Genomic DNA, 24,163 nt, shown 5'->3' with positions numbered 1-24,163 from the left:
CCCGCATTGCGACGTTAACGTTACCTCAGTTCATCGTCCCATGTCATCAACGCCACGCTCCAACATGACTTCAATTCTGTGTTTTTGTTTCTTCGGATTTTGGGTCAGGTCACATGGTGATTTTACGAAAAAAAAAAAAAAAAAAAAAAAAAAAATAAGGCAAATGAGGCGTTTACTCACAAGACAAAAGTCATCCATCATTCCCGACTTGTGTGTTGTGTTTTTGCCCATCATGACGAGATGGTCCGTCACGCATGTAGCCGTAATTGGCGTGAGACATTTGTTCCGTATTCGTCAAAATTCGAATCCTTGGCCATGTTTCCCAATAACTTTCCCCGTGGTTAGGGGTAAAGTTGACCTACCTTTGACGGACATCTAGAAGGACCCGGGGTTATGCAGTAGCTCGGGAAATCTGTCATGCAAAAGCAACTGCAACCTTAGTTGACTCCATGCCAGTCTCGCGACCGTTCTGCATTGGGCAGGTTTTAAGTAGGCAGGGACTGCGATCGACGCATGCTCGCCATAACAGCGACGACTTGGGTTTAGGCCCACTACCGCAGGCAATGACGAGTATGTCGTCAAGTAGCTCTAGGGTAGTCGGTAGCAGAGCTTTCCATGAGCGGCTGAAATTGTACCCTGCAATCAATTTGCCGTGATTTACGTTGCATTGAAGCTATTCAAGCTGGGACGTAGTCGTAAGAGGTGCGTGCAATTGCGCACCTGTCCGGGCACACAAACCGGGCTCATGACTGTCATGTTTGGACCGTCGAAATCAACGGCCCTGCTTGCCAAACATATGTCTGCACATGTGGGGATGCGATGGATTGCCAGCCCCAGACACTTTGTGCCTTGACTCCAGACAACAGTCTGGCTCAACGGCAGGAACACTAGACTTTGGCAACCGCTACAGGTACGTATGATCCTTCGGCTTTCGGCAATCGGTATCATCTGACGAGGTTTCTTCCTGCTAGAGCTGGTCAACATTGAACCCCGCGCCTCGACGTCGATGCCGATGCCTCGGCATCTTGCTCTCTCCTCCGTCACCCCACACCTCAACAAGCCATGAGCCGCCGCTCCCGCCTCGGAACGATTATCCGCCCGCTGCGGCCGCGTCACTTTGGCGCCACAAAGTGATATGTGATATATTATGGATATAAGCTGCGAATCCACTTGACTGAGCATGCATTGCTGTGTTGTTCAAGGCAACACTCGCCCGATTAACCCATCATTCAACAAGACGCAAGACGACAGACACCATGGCTCCAAAAGGGCCAATTACAACGCCCTTCACCCAACTCATGGGCATTCGGCACCCCGTGGTTCTAGCCGGCATGGCCCATACCTCCGGAGGCGAACTTTCTGCCGCCGTCTCCAATGCTGGCGGCCTGGGAGTCATTGGTGGTTTGCAGTACTCGCCCGACCAGCTTCGAGAGATTATCGCGGAAATGAAGGCCGCTTTCAAGCGGCCAGATCTGCCCTTTGGAATTGACCTCGCGCTCCCCCAGGTGGGCGGCAACGCACGGAAAACGAACCACGACTACACGCACGGGAAGCTCGAGGAACTCATCGACCTTACCATTGAGAGCGGCGCCAAGCTCTTCGTGTGCGCAATCGGCGTGCCGCCCAAGCACATCATCGAAAAGCTGCACAAGAACGGCATCTTCGTCATGAACATGGTGGGCCACCCGAAGCACGCCGTCAAAGCCCTCGATCTCGGAGTCGACATGGTGTGCGCCCAGGGCACCGAGGCTGGTGGGCACACCGGCGAGATCGCAAGCTCGGTTCTTGTGCCGGCTGTCGTGGACGTGGCCCGACGTTACAAGCCGCCCATGCTCAGGGGGTCTACCGCCTTGGTTCTTGCTGCCGGCGGCATCTGCAACGGTCGGGGTGTTGCTGCGGCTCTGATGCAGGGCGCCTCTGCCGTTTGGGTTGGAACTCGCTTCGTGGCCTCGGTGGAAGCCAACAGCAGCAACGAGCATAAGCAGGCCGTCCTGGATTGCGATTATACAGGCACGGAGCGAACCCTAGTCTTGTCCGGGAGGCCCCTGAGAATGATGCCCAACGACTACATTAGGCGGTGGAATAAGAATCCTCAGGAGATAAAAAACCTCTGCGACCGAGGCATTGTCCCCGTACAGCATGACCTGGAAAACGGCGCAGAGGACATTGACGTGCCTCACTTTATGGGCCAGGTCGCGGGCTCGATTCAGCGCATTCAACCGGCAGGCGAAATTGTTCATGAACTCGTCGAGGAAGCCGCTGATATGCTGAGGACCGGAGGGACGTACCTTGATGGGGGCAGTAAGCTGTAGACTCGGCCGAAAATGAACTGCTGATGAAGAATCTTGGGTGTAATGGGCGCCGTGTAACAATAGGCTTGGATCAAAGACGCGCAAATAAGCACATTTGAGTATTTGACAAAACAGACGGTGACTCAACGTTGCTGCTTGGGAAGATGCCTTCACCAGCATCTTGCAATCAAGCGGCCTGTGATCGGGATGACACCGTCGCTGGTGATTTTGCCCAAGACGCATTTTTGTTGACAAGTGAGATGCGGCATGGCCTAACACAACACGCAGGGGAGAAGTCAATAATCATCTAGCCACAGGGCTTAACCCCCTTCGTTATGCCAAGTCTAATCAAAGTCTATTTTGCCGTCTAATAACTATATAGTGTAAATTCCCTCATGTAGTAAATTTGAAGCCTCCCTGTCGGTTGGAGAAAAAGCCCTGAGGATCATAAGCCTTGTGTATACTGAAGAGTCTCGAAAATGTCTCGTTTCCGTAGCTTTGCAATACGTCTTGTCCTTCCATGGCATCATTCATGAATATTGGATTATAACTAGTAGCAGGGTTTCAGTTTAATGTAAGTAATGCAAGGGGGCGGGAGAGACGGGACAAAGCAAATGTACACGGACGGACAGAGACAAAACGGAAGATGGGAAAACCAACTCACCTCAGGAACTCCAGATCCCCAGACTCGTAATTCGTGGGATAAATTCCGGAATACTTTTCCCTGTGGAGGTCATGCTGGGACTGCACCAACTTCTCAAAGAACTCGGGGCACTTCTTGTCGCACAGCGGGTTTAGCCAGGCAATGTCATACTCCATCCACACCCGATCCCCATGTTCTGGTACAAGCCCCAGTGCGTTGGGACCCCCATTCTCTAGAGAAGCCCGCGCAATGCCACGAGGCATCGGTTGGACCGCAAATGAGAACAGTTTAAAGTCCAACAAATCCCCAAGCGCAGCCTCGGTAGACTTTTTGACAAGAAGGTCAAAATGACTATTCAGAAAAGAGTTCATGTCCCTTGCTGGCATGTTGGGGAATGTGTTTTCTCTAATCTGAAACCGCAGGCCCTTCATATCACCAGCCAACACTTGCTTGGTTAGGTCAGTGTAGGATCGCGCCTTGGTGTTATCGGACAAGCTCACGATGGAGTCAAAGTCGTCGAATACACCATTGCGCGGCTCTGGCCCGTCGTAGAAGAAGAACACCAGACTCCCAGGGGCGTTGGCCCCGAGCGTTGAGAAGAAGTTGAACGTTGGAATAATGGCGGCCTTGTTGTCAGTGTTGCCGGCGGTGAAGTTTGTAACTGCCGACAGAACCTCCTTCCGCTTGTCTGCTGTATATGTGCGAACGCCGCCCCAGACGGTACCGTTCTGGCCAATGTCGTATGTCTTCAATACAAACTTGGTCACGACGGCATATTGGTTGCCTCCGCCTCGTAGAGCAAAGAATAGCTCGGGGTGCGAAGTCGAGCTGGCAGTCGCAATGGTGCCATTTGCAAGAACGCACTCAAAGCTCACGACATTGTCGCACGCGAAGCCCTAGGGAAAATGTTAGCTGAAAAACTCCCAGATACAAATAACACAAGTTTTTCTTCGTCTTACATGTTGCGCAGACAAGTAAGAGAGCCCACCACCCAGCAAGAAGCCGGCAACTCCAACGTCTCCCAAACGACCGCCCACGGCAGTTTTGCCCAGTGGTTCGAGAGCCGAATATACTTCTTCCCACTTGCACCCAGCACCAACCTCGACAGTCTTTCCATCTGCAGACGGGATGGCGTATTGTGAATTTGGTCTAAAGGCAATCAGAACCCCTTGGTCCACGCTGGAGTGGCCTAGATTTGGGTTATGCCCGCCGCCTTTGAGCGCGAACCGGACCGTGGGGTATGCATTCAGGAGCTGTACTGCAACAGAGACTTGGTCGGCATTGGATGGAAAAAATGCACAGCCAGCTCTGTTCTTGGAACTTGCAGCGTTCCAATAGTCGAATCGGGCCGCGTTGTAGGTTGAAGCATGGGAGACTGTGTCGGTAGCATGCGGCCCGGCTGGATCCCAAACCAGCTGCCCTGGGAATTTCGAATACAGTCCCGAGCAAACTGCCTTGGTTTCAGGTGTTAGAGCTGCTGCCTCTGTGAGTGTATAAAGGGCTGCAACTAGCCACAAGATGCTCATCTTTCAAAGGTTATTCGTGTCTTGAGACGTATATCAGAACTTGACGCTTCTCAGTCAACATCAAATGTTGGAATAAGACACTTCCAAGTAGACCCTTGAAAATTATATTGTGTTAATATTGAGGGAGGACTCGCTATGATGAGCCTCTTGTGAATATTTATATATCATAACCTAGCAACTATCTAAGTTTAGTGGGGGATACTGTATTCGCTCGGGGACCTGATTCTACACTACCGGGCTCTGCATGTCCTCGCCCTTCCGATCCATTGTATTTCCGTAGTTGCTGTGGACCCTTACATTGTGGGCCGGCCCGAACGTGAGGGAGATTGAAATGATGGGAGAACCGAGACAACGAGTCAGAGGTTTTCTGTATGATGGAGTGGAGCAGATGGAACATTTGAAATGAGCCGGTCGTGGATAGTGTCTGTGCGGCTCTGTGACTTGGCAGGTTAATACTAATGCGTGTAGGAACCGTCCGGCTGGAAAGACTAGCGCTGCTATGTTTCTTTTGCTTGTTATGGCATACACCTCTGCTACAGGACGGTACCCAATCCAATGTCTGACATAGCCGCCGTTCCCTAGTTTGCACTCCACCTCGCTTAGAGCCTCGCTTAGAGAAAGGTCAAAGAGCGTGTACAGTTAAGGTAAGGCGTCTCCCGATAGTCCAGCTGACAGAAGCACGGCAAATGGCGATCGGGAAACCAAGCTGTCCCGGAGATTCGAGCTTTGTAGTATCGGTGGGACTAGTGTCCTACCTCGGCATGTTTCGTAATCCGAAAGATGACCATTTTTAGAAATATAGACTGGCAAAAGTGTTGCCCGCGACGGAGAAACCAGCTATCGTACCAGATCGCCGCAGACTTTGTATTTACTTACTTGAAATCAGTGTACATGGGATCAAGTCAGTAGTACAACCCCTCGGGTGCGTTGAACCGTACAGAAATTTCGGACCAAAGTTACTAGACAATGTATCAACGAATCGGAGAGGTACTACATGGCTCCGCGCTTGGCAGCATACGTTTGAGACAAATATACGGGGCTGTACGGGGCCCTTGCCTCCTGTTGTCTATGCTTGTAAAATGTCATAACTGTCGGGTATAATACAAGCATAGATAGTAAAGGGAACATAAAAGTCAACGGCATGTGTGCCTAGGGAGGTGCGCCACTTCCTGATTCCTGGTGTGGCTGTATTCCCCAACAACTACGCGCTGTTCTCTTTGCGGCAATTGCAAAAACGAGAACAGAGGGCCGAATAAAGTTATTAGTTCTGGTTACGACCTGGAAGGGAACTTTCGTGTGTGTGTTGTGTGTGCTTTGTATTATTGCTAGCTAAAACAAGCTAAAAAGCTCTATAAGAAGAGGTTAAATCTAGCCTGCTAGCTGCTTGATGCTGTTAGCTATAAGCAGCTTCCACGTGTAGCCCAAATACCCAATTCGGGGACATAACAGATGAGGCCGGCACGAAGCAAATAATAGCTATCCCTAGCAATCTGGCCTGATAGAGACTCGTAATAACTCCATAACTCGATAACGGGGCTGCTGCTAGAACTGCTGCTATAGTAGACCTCGTCAAGTGGTCAATTCCGAAGCTCTAGGACGGGCTGTATTGAGGCTATTGAATTTAACGGCCTTCTTGGGCCCGACATCGACCTCGTTGGGCTCAATCTCGCCAATAGTCCCTATCACGCGATATCTGTAGCTTCTGTTACTGAATTCCGTATTAAGCTTGCTGGAAAATCTGTTGGTAGCTTTGGTACCAAGCATCTAGCTGCTACAGCTGTCACTGATACTCGCGATATTAGGGGCTAGAAGACCTGATTTTTCGACCGGAATGTCTTTTTGCAGATGCCGCAGGCTCGTCGCTGTCAAGCCTTGCGATAAAGCTGCTAAAGCCTCTGCTGCCCTTGTTGATATCGCATATCGAGGGCGATTATCGCGTATGACGGTCAGGCCGGGCCGGAAAGCTACAACGGGCTCGTTGAATGAACGAGGACTGCCGCCGTAAGGTTGGCTGCGGCGGTTATTTAAGTAAATAGGAAGGAAAAGAAATGGCTGTAAAAGGAGGTCTGTGACAGCTGTTCAATTTAAAGCTACTACAAGGTGCGTAGCTACCAATGAATTCAACCGTGTTATTTGAAGCTATCATCCGGCTTAACGACCGTCCCGTTGGTGTGTACCTTCTAGACTATGCCCGTCGGACGGTTAATAGTAGCTGTTAATGCTGCCGGTAACCCTAACCCTAGATCTACGGACCTAAATGAGTGTGTTTTCGAACTATAGGACGCGTTTCCGGCTCATTTCACGCAATATGCACCTAGGTACGATATTCCCGGACCAAATACGGAACTGGAATCCCCTGATGCGGATGGTAAGTAGGCCTTAGAAGACGCTTCGGCAGCATTGGTGCTAATAATGACCAATAAAGCCACAAGAGTACTATAGCACTATGCCGATATGGACGCTCAACAACTAGAAAGGATCTTTCCCGACGCCAACGAGGCATGACAAGAGGTGTTTGGAGGTGGCAGCCGTCAGGTAATAGTGACGCCGGGACATGCGACACGATTAAGCTGGAGTTCGAGGGTGTCGGATTAGAACGACATGTAATCACTTAAGGTCCCTCGGCAGGATTCCATGTACGGCAGCGTATTGACATAGCCAAGATGTTTGGTTCGGACACTGTTGCGCTCAACCAAGTAGAGCGTATCCGCCTGCTGTTGGAAATACAAGAGCAATTTACACAGCGAATAAGCCGGTTATTGGGGAGGCTTTTGGAGGCCTTAATTGAGCGAATTTGACGATGTTGATGATTGACGAACATCTCTGTTGAATACACTAACCTCAGGCCTGGAAGAGCCCCTGAAGACCCCTGCCGAGACCCTCAATCCGTGCCCTAATTGACGTCTGGAGCCCCAGAAAAAGTACCAGACATATGTAACATTGAACTATCATATGTAACCAACAGCGGAGCTCCAATATCACCTTGACTTTTTTGATCCAACACCTACTCGATGAGATAACAAATTCATGGTGGGGAACAGACGCATGGGAGATAGTAAATTACCCGACCGCCCTTTAGTACTTGAATAGAAGGCTGAACCTCGCCCTAGGACTCAAATTCAAGGCACAATGCGCCGGCTCGGGAATCGTAATCAAGCTCAATAAATTCAACAGTTAACACGTGGATTCAGGCGAAGCCTGACAGGGACGGGCGGTTCCAGTATCATTACTGACTGAGGGGCCTAGGCCGACTCGGGTTTCTCGGCCCCCATGCAGCCACTTCCAGCAGCTAAGTATTAACCTGCACATAGCCCATCAAACACATACCAGAACTAACAACGATATTGATGCTGATATCGGTAGGGGGCGTTTCTTGTTGCTCGCCCACCACCCTTTTCGCAGAGAGGTTTTCACCGTCAACATCGGCCTTCAGAAGGCCTACGGTTCGCAGGATGTTCCCGTAGCTGATGCTCAGCTCGTCTCGATTAAGAGTGAGGGAGGTCACGACCAGACGTTGCCTAAAGGTAAGTAGATGGCTCTCTGTCTGAAACGGGAACAGACTGACCCATTTTCTTCATGTAGAAGTAATAGTATACGAAGTCTGCGCCGATTCGCATACATCAGTCTCTAATTAAGCATGAAATCAATGACTGGATCCAAGATAGTTAGTAACGGGATATTAAGCTGGCTTCTGAGAAGTAGGTGAAGGCGTAACCCGTTGTAGTTGATAGGTATCTGGTGTATTTTGTGTAGCCCACAAAAAGCAGACCTCCTATACTTGGATATGTTTAGACACGTACATTCTTTGCACATGTTTAGCTTTTGTTCTATTCTAGATAAGGCCACTATTTATCTAGGCTCTAATCTACAAACTATAGTTATTTATTAGAAGGCTAGTCTTTTATTGTAATTTGTATTATTGGTCACTTAACTATAACAAGTGGTAAGTATGTATAACCTGGCTTATTAAGTTAAAGTGATATAAAACCTTTAAGATAGGCTTTGGTAGCTTTTCATTAAATTAAATACTTTATAATATATAAAACGCGCTTTTATTTTTCTAATATAAGCTATTAAAGTAATAAAAAGGTATCAAGATAATTTATACTCTTTTTTATAGACTGTGTAACTCCGTGGAATCAGCTCAGTTTACTAGAGGCCTATCACATGCATCTCGATGCGTTAAAAGCTAGTAGAGTAGTGTTTTAAAGCGGCACGCCGGTAAAGGCTATCTCGCGAAAGCCTTAGCTACTAAGTGCTTGGAAGCAAGACATGGTTTATGCGAGTGACTCACTCTAAAAACTTAAAAAGCCCCACATAACATATATTAACCAGGTCTGCCCTTGCCGGCAATCTATGACTCCTCCTCTCCCTTTATTAACTTACTCTATAAAATACATTAATCGCTCTCCTTAATCTTCACTGTACAGTTTTATCCCAAGTCTTACTCATTTCATCTTTACAGACGTCATCATCTATGGCTTCACCAACTATACCCCCTTTTTTGCCACTACAGGGGCCGCCATCTACTCGAGATCACTGGTTTTTCCTACAACGCTCTGGGGAGGAAGGAGATCATCGACACTCCATGTACCGCTATGCCACCGTCAATATCTATTATCCCTCAGTTTTACATATCGACCGTTTGCCCGGCATGTCAGCTCAAGACTTCTGTGATACATGCAACAAGTCAGTGCCTTTTTACATTCTACCGGATCGAAAAACGGCGCTATTGAAGATGGTACTTCACAATTACGTTTACCGTCGCTGGTTTCGTCCATATCAAAGCGAGATCGAGCATATGCGATTTATTTGCAAGCCCATAGAGCCACGCGACCTGCCTGAGGAAAGTGTGCCTTCTCAATCAACTATCAACGCCCTCATTTCCTTGAACAAAGCTATATGCGATAAAACAGAGAGGCGACGCCACGTCTATAGAGTAATACGCTATAGGGCGAATCGCGACCAAGTCGACTATAAGAATCATATTCTGCAGCCACTGTTCCGCGCACTGCTCGTCATCATCTGTTCAAAGGGGTATAATAAAGAGGATTCTAAGCATTTAGGCCCTCTTCCCGTCGTCTTGGTATCTACGGGGGTACAAGATGGCCTTAGCGCACCCATTGGATTTGATTCTATCAAGCACAAGATCCGTGGCTACGTGGAAGGAATGAATGGACATGCCGTGGAAACTACATTGGAGGTAGCCGTTGATTTTGTCATGGGCTTAGAGGCTAGAGAAGCCGCAGTATTCGGCCTCCAACCTGATCCGGTAGCAGTATGGCAGGCAGACCCTAGTACTATCGAGATGTGGGAGAAACTCGAAGGAGACAAGCCATTATTTGGACCTAGCTCTCAGTACATGGATGTAAAGACGTGGACGTCATGGCAAGGGATGGGAGAGCAGTACGACAGGTGGATCATGGATCAATATGAGAAACGGGCGTTCAGGTTTTACGAAAAGAGAGAGGCAAGAGAGACAACTTGAAAGACTGGCGCAATGTCAAGACTTGCTTTGACAGTAATCAAGCGGATGGTTTTTTTTAAGGATGATTTAGGCATTTGGACCTTGACCCTGGAGCCAAAGGCGGAGGAGAAGGGAAAGAGCAGGACGACGTCTGGGACAAGCGACCACAATAAAGGCAGGAGTAGGAAGTGAATTCGTTATTCAAAAAACTTTGTATATCTGGAACATTACCAGCGTTTAGATTACCATTTTCATACTCTATATCCATCTCATCCTGACTAAACCAGGCATATAGTAAGCCAACCATCTCACAACACGTCCAACCAGTTCGTTCATGAACGTGGATATGATGTGCAGAGCATTCCACTTGAACACCTTTCATCTCTCCCTCACCAAGTCGCTGGCACCTAGTGTTGGTGAAGCAAAAAAGCGTCGGCCTTGCGTATTCTCTGAATGGATCAACCCCGAGTCTGCACTGTCCGAGAGCCAGTGACCCTCCCATTTCGTACTCCAATATCAGCCCTCTGCATAAATTCGTTTCAGAAATGTTATACACTCGAATTCTATAGATGTTTTCGAGGAGGGCCCATGACATGTATGGGTCTGCTACCTACCACGTACGCGGAGTGCGGGGGAGTTGCTTCGGGACGGGTGTATCGCTAATAATATCTTTTCCTGAAAAGCCACCGACAAAGCATATTGGAAGCTTATCATTCTTTTTATAAATGAGAGTTTGCGGCCTTCTAAGGGATGCGAAGTCTCGAGGTTTTGTGTTATAAAGCCCGATCAGAAGTTCTCTTGCAGACTCAAAGCGAAACTGGTGTTTATTAGATGCATTGCAAAAGTCGCACTTTTATGTCCTCGTCTTACCTATAAATGCTGCGGTGGGAGCGACAAGTCCATGCTGATTTGTCGACCGGCTGAACCCAATTTATGTGATTTTTCCATGTACAGGCACGTAAATCCAAGCAACTGACCTTCTCCTTGCGGGCGGAAGATTCTCAAAAGTTCTGTAGGCGTACAAGTCGGCCTTTGTATGAGCGTGGGCAGCATATATGGAGCCACGGGCAACAAAAAGCGTAATGCCAGTACAGCTAGGCAGCTCCACGGTTCCTAGATGAATATCCCGTGGATATGGGGTGGGAGTGATAATGCCATCATCGACAATACTACGACGCAGAGGCGGCGGTGAGGGAGTGTCCCAAATATGAATAGGCCCCGTCAAGACCCGCAGTCTGGCCATCCCGAACTAAGAATCGTCAGTAACAAGTTCTGGAACTTCGAGGGATGAACCGACCTGGAAATCTACCAATCCGCCATTAAACCGTTCAGCAGCTCCAACAATGTAGCCCATGTAGTCAGACCGGGAGCATCCATCTGCATCCAAATTTCCCAGCCTCTCAATGCATGCAAGGCCCCGAGAATCACCTGACAAACGAATAATAGAGTCATTGGGACTGTCCCCAAGGCATACTTTGTTGCCACGAATCCAATCCTTGATACCAGTGAGGGGGATTGTTCGCTGCTGGTCTTGAATGCTGTTTTGCAGCGCTGACAATTGGCCAGTAAGATCCAAAACGCTGCAATACCAAAGGCCATGGCAGAAGTCCCAAATTATTTCGATTATTTCCCGAGATAGCTTCTCTAGCCCCCCAAGGCTGCTGCCGCCAAGACTTGAGGCGCCAACTCGACACAAGAACAACTCCAGACAATGCTTGTGAATTGTAATGGTCTCCAAAGACTGGCAATGTTTGCAGCCGGGCATACTACACAGCCTTTTGTCAGTAAAATAAAGGGAGCTGGGAAAGTCGAAACACCTATAACTGGTGATGTTGATTGAGCATTTATTAGTGTCGTTGGTAACTACATTTGGATAAGCATCAGCGCAAGTTTTTGTCCAGTCAAGGAATCGGTGCTTACATGCGTAAAATTGGTCTCCCTTGTTAAATAGAAATCCGCACGCGCCGCAGCGAGAGTGCACGCGAAGGTGCTCGCTTGTGGGCTAGAGTGTAAAAACGGGTACCCGTGGGCACCCGTAGGTATCCAAGTTTTTCTTGGGTTATTCGTGGGCTACTTATTTTATTATATAGGTAATTTAAGTATATTATAAGTAATTTAATATAAAGATAAGTACCTTATAAATACCTATAAATATATAATAATATAATATAATAATATAAATTAAATAAATAAATAAATTATAATAATTAATTATAATAATTAATATTAACTCTTTAATATTTAATTATATTTATAATAAGTCTTAAGTTTAAAGTATAAAGTAAGTTATATAAGTTTTATTTAAGTACTTAAAAATACTTAATATTTTTAATAAATAATTATAAGTATTTTATTTTCTCTTATAAATATTTAAGTCTTTTTTTCTTACTTATATTTACTTAAAGCTTATAAGTAAGCAACCTACACGGGTACTCGTGGACCTTTTACACCCTATTATAGGCGTCTTAAATCGTATTAAATCTCGTGTAGCTTTGTATCTGTTTAGTCCTTTAATGTTAACGCGCGAACCACCTAGCAATAAATACGGCACTGGCATTACATTTCGTTCGTGCGCGTTCCCCTTTACGTTTCCCACTCACGCTACTAATTACACTTATAATAAGTTAGCTTTTTATATACGTTAAAGTATATTAAATATAATAATATTACTTTTTATAATACTTAATAAATATTTTAAGTTAATAATTAATAATAATTTTTTTTAAGTATTTTAAATTCTTAACTTATTAATTAGCTTTTTAAAAAGAGAACATTAAAAAATAAGCTAAATAAAAAGTATTTAATAATACTATTACTATATAATAATATATAATAGTATATAATAGTATATAATAGTATATAATAGTATATAATAGTATATAATAGTATATAATAGTATATAATAGTATATAATAGTATATAATAGTATATAATAGTATATAATAGTATATAATAGTATATAATAGTATATAATAGTATATAATAGTATATAATAGTATATAATAGTATATAATAGTATATAATAGTATATAATAGTATATAATAGTATATAATAGTATATAATAGTATATAATAGTATATAATAGTATATAATAGTATATAATAGTATATAATAGTATATATTAGTATATAATAGTATATAATAGTATATAATAGTATATAATAGTATATAATAGTATATATTAGTTTATAATAGCATATATTAGTTTATAATAGTATATATTAGTTTATAATAGTATATAATAATATATAGTAGTATATATTAGTTTATAATAGTATCTATTAATTTATAATAACTTTATAAGCTCTTATTATAATATTAATTTATTTTAAATAATTACTTATTAAATTACTTTTAGGGTTATACGCTTTTTAGTTTTCTCTATTACTTAAGAAAAGCTAAGTGGTATTTAATTTAAAGATAATATTTGTTTAAGAACCTTAAAAACGAAATTACAGCTAGTAAAATTATCTATAGTAAGGATAGCCTTACTATTACTCTAAACGTAATTTGTATACATAGTATCTCTATTTCTAGGGTTAGACACTTGTAAAAGACTATAGACATCCCCTACATAGTTGCAGGACTGTATCTGTTAGGTTAAAAAGGTCTGGTGATATTTAGAGGTCGTAAGCGTGCACATGTGATGTTTGCTTTTTCTAGGGCTCAATTTAGGGCACGAATTAAGGGTCTTGGCAGGGGTTTTTTTAAGGGCTCTTCTAAGGTATAAAAGGGCTAGGTTAATTTTCAGGGTTTCAGTGTATTTAACAGATATTCTCGCTAATTATTAGTATTATTAAATTCTTTTATCGAGGCCTCTAAAAGCCTCCCTAATAACCGCCTTTTCCACCGCGTAAATCGCTGTTATATTTCTGATACTATCTGCTTTATATTAATATTGAAGACGGCTATGGATGCGTTATCGATTTCGATCTCGTAATTTGGGGCGATTTGGGGCACGGGGCGGGACACATCGCCAAATCGTTCGACATTGCGGACAAGTTCGGCATACACGGCGCGTCCTTTGGCAACAAAATTTTGATATCAATCACGAGAAGGATCCATTCTAAAACGAAGCACCATTCAGAGCACTAGATAGCTAAGAAGTTCGTAAGAAACGACACTTTCTTCTTCTTTTTTTTTTTAACCAAAACAATGCGTCCTCTCCATTCTTCAAAATCTGGAAGGAGCGCTCCATTAGCCGGCCGATAAGTTTTCAATACACTCACCACCTTTTTCCCATTGCTTGCTTTTATTTAATGACACTGGGATGGCTAGCCTAGTATTTATCAAAATATGGTGCAAATTGCTGTAGTTGGCCAAAAAAAAAGCAAGGGGTTAACGCATTTTACCATGATTCTTGCTGTGGTGGTGCTCAGTGATGCCAGGCCACATGTCGGCGGTTCCTTCATGCTGTGGTGCAGTAAATAAGAAGGAGGCAGGCACGTCTACCAAGACAAAAAGTGCAACTGGTCTGGTTTGAGGTCCATCAGACATCAAAGTCTTGCGCTTTGGTTGTAACTGTGGCAATAGGTCACATTGGCATCGGACCGACATTATAGCAGGCCTTATAATTCTTCCAGTTTCTATTTAAGAATCAGACAGGAATATAAATTACTATGTTTAGCTCTTTCTCAGACCCGGCTGTAATATTATTAATGGAAATGGATTTTTGCCGGCATACTTAAAAACCGTCTAAAGCTGCTTGATTCCCCGGATACACAAATATTACTAGCTGGGCTTCCCATCGAAGATTAAGGCAGCAAATAATATCAATGCCTATTAGTTAAATAGTAAGGCGTTTATTCATTTCGGATATTGGTGTAAATAGTAGTAGTAGCAGTGTAGGAGATGCCAAGTGAAATTATAGAGGATGTACAACTGAGTCTTTCTCTGTCACGATAGTGGTGCTGTATGAGCGCATCGAGAGTAAAATGCTACTTGCAGCGACTTCCAACAATGTTTTTCCATCTGTATGTGGTTTGCATCCAAGGTCGGGGATCTCGCTCCAATGGCGCAACGGAGGCGTTTGACAACTTGACTCAATGTAACTCAACGTGGGATGCAATTGGCAACATTGAAGATGCCCGAGCATCCTGGTGCCGATTTTTCACGTGGAGGCGCTGTTGGCCCTACTTTAGTGGGCGTCCAACTAACAATGAATCAACTTGGATCTCGATTCAATCCCCAGCACACCAGACTCTTTCCAGAAAAACCAAAAACGACCAGCGTGCTCCCAATGGTTGCGCCGCCTCTTCGGCCAAAGTTCTTGGCAGCTATTGGACTTGTTCTCCTTCTCGCCACATGCCTCATCTACCCATGGCGCGCAAGCTTGAATACACACAGTGCTCTCTCGGACGCTCAAGATCCGGGCTTGGAATTCCCTAATGACCCGGTTCCTCGACGCGACTTTGCGCCTCTGTCGAAATATGCGGCGCAAAACATTCGTGAGCCATCTAGATTCGCCTTTGCGACATTCTACTGCAGCCGCAACTCGGACACTCGAGGTCCCTATTTCGAATCTACGCAATCCATCATCTGGAGGCTTCTCTGGTCCGACTACCGGTCAAAATATCCCGTCATTGTCTTTGTATGCCCCTTTATCCCTGAGACGCACCGCCAGATATTCCGAGGACAAGGAGCCATTGTCAAGGAGATTGAACTGCTAGATACCATCATACCGGATGAAGCGATTCTGACGAAGCGGTGGATAGACGTACTGTCCAAGCTCAATTTGTGGAAACAGGTTGAATGGAAGCGCATCGTGTTCCTTGATTCGGATGCCTTTCCCATTCGGAACATGGACGACATCTTCGACTTGGTGCCGGAGCAACAGTGCAACAAGGCCGCTTTGCATCCCGAGGACCAGGCCGTTGTCAGCAACGACAAGGGCGGGGAGGACATGTGCAACTACGTCTATGCGGGCGTGGCGCAATTCCAACTCGACAACATCAATGCCGGCATGCTGGTCCTGAAGCCAAATCTCGACATGCATGCCAAACTCATTAGGGCGGCCAGGAGCACGGCAGACTACGACGCAAGGGACATGGAGCAGGGTGTCTTGAAGTCAAAGAATGCATTTGCAGCCGATGGCCCGTTTCCAGTAAACCGTCTGCCGCCTATCTGGAATGCCCTTCCCGAATACTACTCCAAGTACCTTGGCGACAATGCCGAGTTGACCGAGGGTCCGATACGGGTCCTGCATGTCAAGATGTGGAATCGGCTCTGGGGGTCCTGGAACAACTTGACGCATCTGAATGACATGTGGGATCTGGATTGGATGAAGATGTGCAGGTTTTTTGATTCAGACGACTTTGTCAAGGCGAGAACGAGTGGTGTATATGAGACGCCGTGGGAGAGATACGCAAAGAGCCAGAACCAGGGAATAGCGCCCTAGCTTATACGTCTTGTGCAACTAATTGGCTCGACAAGCAATGGACTACTACTTGCCTTCTTTCGCGCCACAAGAAGCATTGTATGGAATGGGATGTATTTGCCAACCCGCCCTGTCTGAGATCCAGGTTAGCGCCCGTGTTTGTCTCTGACCTTGTTGTAGTCTCGCGGGGAGCACTACGAACTCGAGACGTGAGACCCAACGGTTTTATACTGAAATAGTCAAGGTGTCTGGAGTCTCATCTCTGGCTCCTAGTTGCCACGTACAAAAAACGAACAAGGTGCCCCGAGTCCCCGTTGGTCAAGAGAAGAATCATCATCATTAAATACCACAGGACCGATGGCGCTGGGACTACTCGACAGCTACGTACGACCCAAATCTTCCTTTGGCACATTGGACAGTTTGCCTTGTCATGTCCAGGCTCTGTACACCGGATTCGGACTCGCGTACTGCGCCCAAGGATTCGGCCAAAGTGTGACATGGTTGACTTTTGACTGGACATGTCCCAGAGAGCATGTAAGCATAAACAAATGGCGCAGCGTCTCAGCCCAGTGGCACATGTCAAAAACTTGGCAGTCTAGAGGAGTCCGCAGCGGTTTGGGCCCCGGCACCTAGCTGGGAACCTCCCGGTCACTTATTCCACTTTGGGTTTCTTACAAGTTCATAACTTGCTGATCTCTCAGCGGAGGGCGCTGGTGGAGGCGGCTAGGAGAACAATGGGTTGAAGAAACCAAAATCCATGGTCATATGTGGGCATGTCCTTGTACAAAACATGGGCCAAGCTGCCCATTTCCCCGGAAAACTTGTTACCCTAACTTTTGTCGAGTCAGACTTGGCCCAGTACAACACAGCTGTAGTTTTTGGCAACCCTCATTCGTGTCGAATCTACACTCACCATGAAGTTCCTCACCGTTGCGTCTCTGGCCATGGTCTCGCTGGCCGCTGGTCAGAGCCTCGCAGATCTGCCCAGCTGCTCGCTTTCCTGTCTCAACGACGCCGTGAAACAGAGCACGAGCTGCTCAGAAACTGATTTGGCTTGCGTTTGCGAGCAATTCAATGTCATTCAGGGCGCTGCTGCGGGCTGTATTCTCAGCGCTTGCGGCCAGGACGTCGCTCTAAGTACGTTTACATATCTTGCCATGCCATGGAATCATCCTTGACTGACACCTGCCATCCAGACAAGGTCCTTCCTGCAACTCAAAAGCTTTGTGCCAACGCTGGCAGCGGCAGCAACACCGCCAAGTCTGCGCCAACGCCGACTCAAAGACCAGGTCAAACTGCTACTGTCGCTCCTGTGCCTGCTCCAGAGACCACGGTAAATCCTGTTCCAGAGCCGACCTCTACCGGCGCGCCAACCTCGCCTCCTGTCGTCACCGCCGGAGCAACTGTCTTTGCGCCCATGGGAGGATTGGCCATGTTGGCAGTCGCGGCGTTTGCTCTGTGATTTGTGTCCATTCTTGGAGCTGTTTCAACACTCCGAGACAGCGTCTGCCTAGGCGCGAATTCAGCATGGTGGACCAAGACACATAGACCTTTTTTTCTTTCCTTAATTTATGGACTTGCGGGAGACATGTAGTCGCATGGACCATAATCAATTGCATGCCGCTAAGCGTCGTTTCTTAACTATCCTTTGGTGGTGAGCGAATGCGGCATGTCTCCCGTGGGATCTGGTCACACCCCAAAGGACTTTTTTTTTCACTTCTTGTAATTATAATTTAGTAACCAAAACTAAACTTGTAGTCTAGTCAGAACTGAGTCGGACATATTTCCCTTGCCTTTGTCCTACACTTGCAATTTGTTCTGGATACCTACACCTGGGGCGAGCCGCGATATGTCTTCACGGCGCAACACGGTCATGAGGGCGGTGGTGCACCTTTACTTACTCATGTGCATACAATACGAGCACCAAGGATCAAGCGTTTTTTTTTCTTTTGTCCTCCAGCACGCCTCCGCCGATTTCGTGTATCACCCGACTTACGTCGCGTCACATCAACTTCGGGCCCTGCGAGCATGTTCGACGTCGAATACAATCCTGCTGCTCCACTGCCGAGTGGACTAAACTGCCAAATCAAGTATATTTTCCATGGAATCGCGGTGCTAGTTGCAAGCCCAGCTGCAACTATGGATCTTGGCCAGGGGTGCATATGGAGGTGGCTCGATTGGTGCCATCTACAATGTAACTTACATGGTGGTGGCTGTTCCAAAGGCCAATGGAAGCAATTTGCCCACGGCTTATCTAATAACTACCCTGTCGTCCCAGACTTCCCCAGGCCAAGTTCCTAACCTTGGCATGTTCTGTACCGAGTGGAGGATCTTGGACACGGCCTGGTCAGGGATGCTCTTCCCCCAGGCTCCCACCCCGAACCCGGGCAACCCAGTGGCGGCGGCATGGTTGCTCAGAAGCCGAGGACAAGAGACATGTGAAGCCCGCTGGGCGGCCAAAGTGTAGGCCAAGACAGATCCATCAAGATGCTCTTGCGACTCCATTGAGTTTGAACCCAGCGAACCCAGGTTACTACTGGCATTTTTGACAGGGTTGGAATACTAGGTAAGGTTCGGGCCTGCAAATTCTAACGGGGCCCTTTCCCAGCACAAGTACGTACTCTGTAATGAGTGATTACAGTTGGGCTTTTCGGGTTGTAGATTCTTGGTGCAACCGAGGCAATCAATATTACCACAGCTCTAGTTTTCTGCCACCCTCGCGCGCGCGTTGAACGTAGACTATGTGTGAGTAATGTATGTACTTGGATAAAACTCATATGACAAGAAGCCCAGTAACTGATTTCCCCAACGCCTCTGAATATGAGTCCGCGAGCCCCCTGTCGCAATGATCCGATGCTGCTGTGCTGTTATACAATCCTAGCCAATCATGTCTATAACTCCGACCGTAAGAAATCATGACTCTTTACCCACTGCTTGTATCTGTGGCTGCTGTTGTTCTTGCAGCAATTTGAGCCGCTCCACGATAATCTTCTTCTTGTCCGCCTCTGACAACTTGTCAAACGCAGCCACATCCTTGTCCCACTGCTCCACGCACTCGGCGTCCCAGTTGCACTCTTCCACTTGTCCGTAGGCGGGATGTCTGTACCGTCGATGCTTGCTCGGCCAGTTGGATGCGTGATAATGATGCTTCACCAGCGCCCCGCGAGACCCGTGGTTTCCCGAGTCGGAGTGGCCTTGTCCGGCGCAAAAGGCCTCGACCGTCAAGACCAGGACCCGGCCTACGACCTTGGACTCGTCCATGTCGTGGAAGTCGTCCCATGTGACCTTGGGGCCCTTGGTCGCCTTGTTCATCTCCTCGAGCACCGCCGCGGTGAATGCAGAGGGGCCTGTGCCGGTGATGACCTGGTCAAAGTCCAGCTCGACCTTGTCAATGGACACGCGTTGCTTCCTTGCCACGCCCTTGAACCACTTCATAATCTTCTCGATGAGATGCAGCATGACTGGATGGCGAGGTCGCGCAACAATGGTCCACTGACAGAAGGATTGCGACTTTTGTCCCAAGATGCGGTGGTTGCGAAACTGCGGCATGTCCACCTCGATGCCGACAATCAGGTCGTAGTCTTGCTCGTTGTGGCGCTCAGGAATGAACCGATGGAATGGCTTGAGGGCCTCGACATCAATGTCGGCGTAGATGCCCCCTTCGGCATACAGAATCATGTACCGTAACAAGTCGGCCTTGATGATGCGGAGGTTGACTTGTCGATAGAACTCGACAATGTCCGGCCTGTTGAAGCCGTCGGGTCCAAAATGCTCTTCAACATAGGTCAGGTCGCTGGCGTCGGTAATGACCTCGTAGCGCATATGGGGGTTCTGTTTTATCCACGTCATTGCCCTCGCGGTTTCCGTGATGCCAAACAGCAAGGGGTCGATTTTCCACGTCTGCCATATCTTTTGTGGGAATGTGCTTCCCGGCAACTTGACGGGCGGCGGCGCAGGCGAGGCCATGAGGCTGGATGCGCTCGGGAGTAAGAAGAGGACGTCGAAATTGAGTAATAGGATGAGAAAGAAGAGGCAGCCAAGGTATATAGGAAGGCATTTTCGGATCTTCTTTGGCAGTGTTATGCTTCTTAATTTGGGCGATAGCTGGACCCGAAGAGAGGGCATGAGCGGTTTCTCCATCTACGGACGACGTAGCCTGTGAACCTGGCGACTCTTTGTTGTTGAACCTAGGAAACGGTTGAAAGCAACTCTGGACTGGCTGGCTACGTGGATTTGGAGTATCGTGAGCGTTTACGTCGCGGTAAACTAGGTCAAGTTGCCTACCATCGCTTGGCTTCAGAAGAAGGCTTTTTGCGACATTGACATCGTTTGTGGGGCAAACCAGTAGTGAACTCAAAGGTACAATGCAGTCAATGGCTTGGGACACGGCACAAGGAGCCATAATCCAGTTGACTCCAGTGGCTCAAGAGCTTCCATGTGGACTGTCTCGGGTCATGCCGCACCCACAAGAGAGTCTGTACCAAAGTTGGGCTCGACTCTTCAACTCTTGTGTGGCTTCTTTGTCTGCCATCCATGTCCTTCTGATCGACGGCGCCATCGCCGTGACGGGGTTGTGCTCCGGACTCTAAACGGCCCATTCCCCGGACAAGGGCGCCGCTTTTCCTCCGACCCATCCATCATCCCCGGGCTCCCTGTTCCAGGCACATGGCAAAAGAAGGGCGCTTTGCAATATTCTACAGTGTGTGTCCATCGCAGACACCTCGGCCCCTCAGCCGCAAACTCAAACTGGCTTGCTTCACCGTCCTTTTGGCGGGCTTTGTTCGCACGCAATGTCAGCCATCCCCGGATTTACGGGAACCGACATCTCTCCAGACTGGGGCCTTGGTCAACTGTTCGGCGTGATCGTCCGAGGACCCTTGTCGAGTGGCTGGACTATTCTGGCCTGAACTTGTTCCATTCAACCAGAACAGGGGTGCAGACACACTACGCTGACACACAATGGTCTTTTCCAGTTCTTGGTGCAGTTATCCCATGCTGCCCACCACTTCTCCGTGAGTTGTCTGGTACTACAAAACGCAAGTCGGTGGTGGCGGTATTAGAGTCATTGGTCTCTCGCACAAACAACACACACCCTTGGGGATTTGCGCCTTCGTCCGATTTTCTTCAAAGAAGAGACCCTCTCATTTATACAACCGCGTTACCTACCATGTAAGGCGGTAAAATGCCCGTTCCAGCTTCACATGAAATTCTCGACAGAGACAAACTTGAAGTCGTCATGCTCAACGCTGATCCTGAAGCGGCCAACGACGGATTATTGCAGACGCACTGGAAATCCGCCAAACCCTTTAGCGACACATGGACCAGACTTTTCCATATCAAGTCATGGCTGTGGCCGCAGGCAATCTATCGCCCAAAAATCCTGCCCAAAACCGCCTATCTTGACGGTTTGCGAGGTTTCGCAGCTCTCCTGGTGTACTGGCACCACCACGAACTTTGGGTTCACAACACGGATAGGTTGGCGCAAAACGCAATTTTTGAAAACGGCTTCGGCTACGGATCCAAGTACCATTTCGCCGCCTTGCCGGGCGTTCGGCTATTCTTCTCTGGCGGCCATTTCGCAGTCTCTACTTTTTTCGTCCTATCAGGCTATGTCCTTTCAATAAAGCCTCTAAGGCTAATCGAGAGCGATGACCTTGCCGGCTTGGTAGACCATCTTGCGTCTGCGTTATTCAGGCGCTGGTTGCGCTTGTTCCTCCCCGTCGCGGCGACGATGCTCGTGTACGCAACCTCGTGGCATCTCCTGGGCCTGTGGATTGACGGAGCAAAACCACAAGACAGCTGGTTCAACGAAATGTGGTTCCTCTACTGCGAGTTTAAAAACTTTAGCTTTATTTTCAAGGAAGGCGGCGTCCCGTGGCTCTCATACAGCATGCACGTCTGGTCGATACCAATCGAGTTCAAGGGCTCAATGGTCGTATTTGCCTCCCTCCTGGCCCTTTCGAGATGCACGTTGGAGGCACGTCTCTGGTGCCAGGTCGGGCTTGTCGGTTACTTCATGTACATTGCCGACGGCTGGTACTGCGCAATGTTCGTCGCGGGAATGCTCTTGAGCCACCTGGACCTGTTGGCAGCATTGGACAAGCTCCCGCGATTCCTTGTGCAACTTGCGCCTTACAAGACCATCATCTATTACCACCTGTTGGTAATAAGCATCTACCTGGGCGGCGTTCCGTGCGAAAACCGCGAATTGGACCAACTTGCCCGGAATCGCGGTTGGTATTTTCTCTCCCTTTTCAAGCCACAGGCCGTCTTCGACTACAAGTGGTTTTACCTATTTTGGGCCGCGACTCTACTTGTGAGTTCGGTTTCCAATATTGGCTGGTTGAAGAGGTTCTTTGAGACCCGCGTCTGCCAGTATTTAGGACGGATATCGTTTGCGCTATATCTCGTTCATGGACCATTATTGTGGACATTGGGCGACCGGCTCTATGCAGCAGTCGGCCTCAAGGCCCAGGGTCAAATGGAACACATGCCGCAGTGGGTAGACAGGTTTGTTCTGCCACAAACGGGGCCTGTTGGGCTCGAGTTTGCCTTTATCCTGCCACACATGATACTCTTACCCATTACCCTCTGCGCAGCAGATTTCGTCACAAGGGCGGTAGACAGGCCAAGCGTCCAGTTTGCTGCCTGGTTATACAGGAAAACGCTACCTAGTGTGCCGAGAAAACACTCAAAAGCTTAGCGTTTACTACTAATAATACCGCTGCAATGTTTTAATCTCCATCCATGTGTAACTAGACCACCCCCCCCACTGCGGTGTCCATCGTTGTCCTCGCCAACTGTACTCGGCTCTGACGCCGACTATTCAGCTCTTCAGGCCCCAAACTGTAGTCCGGTTAACAGGTACCCAAAGTTTGCTCGAACCTGTCCAACGGAAACTAGGCCAAGTCCGATCAACAGTCCGACGCAACGTGGGGGAGGCTTTGTGGCGGCGGGGATATCACTCCAACACTGGAGAACTATTTCTTTGGTTGCTTCTATCCCTGTTCTTTGACAATTTGCACGCACCGGCAATTCGGGGTGCCGATCACCAAGTCGGACATGGCTGGTGACTGACGCTTGGGGCCCCGCGGATCCAGACCCAATTTTTATCGTCCGACTTTGATTGCCAATTCAAGCCTGGGTTACGCCCTTGTCATCTGGGAACTGGTCTCCGAGGGATCTGGTGGTGCTGACATGTGCAAGTGGAGAGAAGGGTCACGACACGGCAAGATATCTGGCAAAGCGGCCTGGCAGTGCTGACATCCAAGACACAAGAGACCAGGATAAATTCCTCAACCCCGGAATATTATGATAGGCCTTGCCCACAGCGGCACAATGCTCTACTGGGCCCGTTGACGGGATGCCCCAGAGTCCAGATATCAGAAACTTCGCAGTAACAGATATTGACATGGCAGTGGCTATGTCATGACCCTGGCAGCTTTCGAATGCTCGGCAATGGGCGTTGATGAGTTAAGGGCAGTAATGCTTCGTCTTCCCGCTTATATACATCGCGTTAGGACTTGGGAAGAGTATTGTGAGACGATCGCACCAGACCGAATCAATACCCGTTTTGAGGTATGCGACACTGTTTTTATCCAGCGTAGATCCGATATCCAGAAATCCACTCCCACAACCAACGTGTCCGGCCAAATACTTTCTTGCTTTCATATATCTATGTAGTGTGCTTAACTCTAGAAATATAACACATTCAGTCCTTTTGGGTTCGCAATTACACTAATAGTGGACTAAATTTATGGGCTTTCTCCTCGAGACGGCTGTATATGGCTAGTTTGTGGACTCCGGCGACACGGATTCCTTATCTGCCCGTTTACGGCGAATACTATGCATCATGACCA

At 47.7% G+C, this 24,163-nt stretch overlaps 7 protein-coding genes across 7 annotated transcripts; 5 read left to right on the top strand and 2 right to left on the bottom strand.

Annotated features, from left to right (window-relative positions):
- Positions 1-975: 975 nt before the first annotated feature.
- Positions 976-4,560, bottom strand: J3458_017749 (uncharacterized protein). Its single transcript, XM_007814429.2, has 3 exons — positions 3,894-4,560; positions 2,956-3,830; positions 976-2,841 (listed from the first exon to the last, which is right to left on the bottom strand). Exons 1-3 carry the CDS (start codon positions 4,458-4,460, stop codon positions 2,685-2,687), a joined length of 1,599 nt encoding a protein of 532 aa, XP_007812620.2. The 5' UTR covers positions 4,461-4,560; the 3' UTR covers positions 976-2,684.
- J3458_017750 (uncharacterized protein) lies at positions 1,257-2,312 on the top strand (the record flags this gene model as incomplete). Its single annotated transcript, XM_007814430.2, has 1 exon — positions 1,257-2,312. One exon carries the CDS (start codon positions 1,257-1,259, stop codon positions 2,310-2,312), a length of 1,056 nt encoding a protein of 351 aa, XP_007812621.2.
- Positions 4,561-9,261: 4,701 nt separating the features above from the next.
- J3458_017748 (uncharacterized protein) lies at positions 9,262-9,948 on the top strand (the record flags this gene model as incomplete). The annotated part of the gene is made up of 1 exon (XM_007814428.2): positions 9,262-9,948. One exon carries the CDS (start codon positions 9,262-9,264, stop codon positions 9,946-9,948), a length of 687 nt encoding a protein of 228 aa, XP_007812619.2.
- Positions 9,949-15,124: 5,176 nt separating this feature from the next.
- J3458_017747 (uncharacterized protein) lies at positions 15,125-16,391 on the top strand. Its single transcript, XM_007814427.2, has one exon. The coding sequence runs from the start codon at positions 15,168-15,170 to the stop codon at positions 16,323-16,325; it is 1,158 nt and encodes a 385-aa protein (XP_007812618.1). The 5' UTR covers positions 15,125-15,167; the 3' UTR covers positions 16,326-16,391.
- An 827-nt stretch (positions 16,392-17,218) lies between these two features.
- Positions 17,219-18,096, top strand: J3458_017746 (uncharacterized protein; the record flags this gene model as incomplete). Its single annotated transcript, XM_007814426.2, has 2 exons — positions 17,219-17,441; positions 17,501-18,096. The coding sequence occupies 2 exons, from the start codon at positions 17,219-17,221 to the stop codon at positions 17,764-17,766; spliced, it is 489 nt and encodes a 162-aa protein (XP_007812617.1). The 3' UTR covers positions 17,767-18,096.
- Positions 18,097-19,050: 954 nt separating this feature from the next.
- J3458_017745 (uncharacterized protein) lies at positions 19,051-20,270 on the bottom strand (the record flags this gene model as incomplete). The annotated part of the gene is made up of 1 exon (XM_007814425.2): positions 19,051-20,270. The coding sequence occupies one exon, from the start codon at positions 20,268-20,270 to the stop codon at positions 19,218-19,220; it is 1,053 nt and encodes a 350-aa protein (XP_007812616.1). The 3' UTR covers positions 19,051-19,217.
- A 996-nt stretch (positions 20,271-21,266) lies between these two features.
- On the top strand, positions 21,267-23,063 carry J3458_017744 (uncharacterized protein). The gene has a single exon (XM_007814424.2). It carries the CDS (start codon positions 21,487-21,489, stop codon positions 23,005-23,007), a length of 1,521 nt encoding a protein of 506 aa, XP_007812615.2. The 5' UTR covers positions 21,267-21,486; the 3' UTR covers positions 23,008-23,063.
- Positions 23,064-24,163: the final 1,100 nt, after the last annotated feature.

This window comes from Metarhizium acridum (genome assembly GCF_019434415.1).
Source record: "Metarhizium acridum strain ARSEF 324 chromosome Unknown scaffold_443, whole genome shotgun sequence".
Lineage (NCBI taxonomy): Eukaryota > Fungi > Ascomycota > Sordariomycetes > Hypocreales > Clavicipitaceae > Metarhizium > Metarhizium acridum.
The sequence above is the reverse complement of the archived record's forward strand: the minus strand, read 5'-3'. Positions and strand labels throughout refer to the sequence as shown.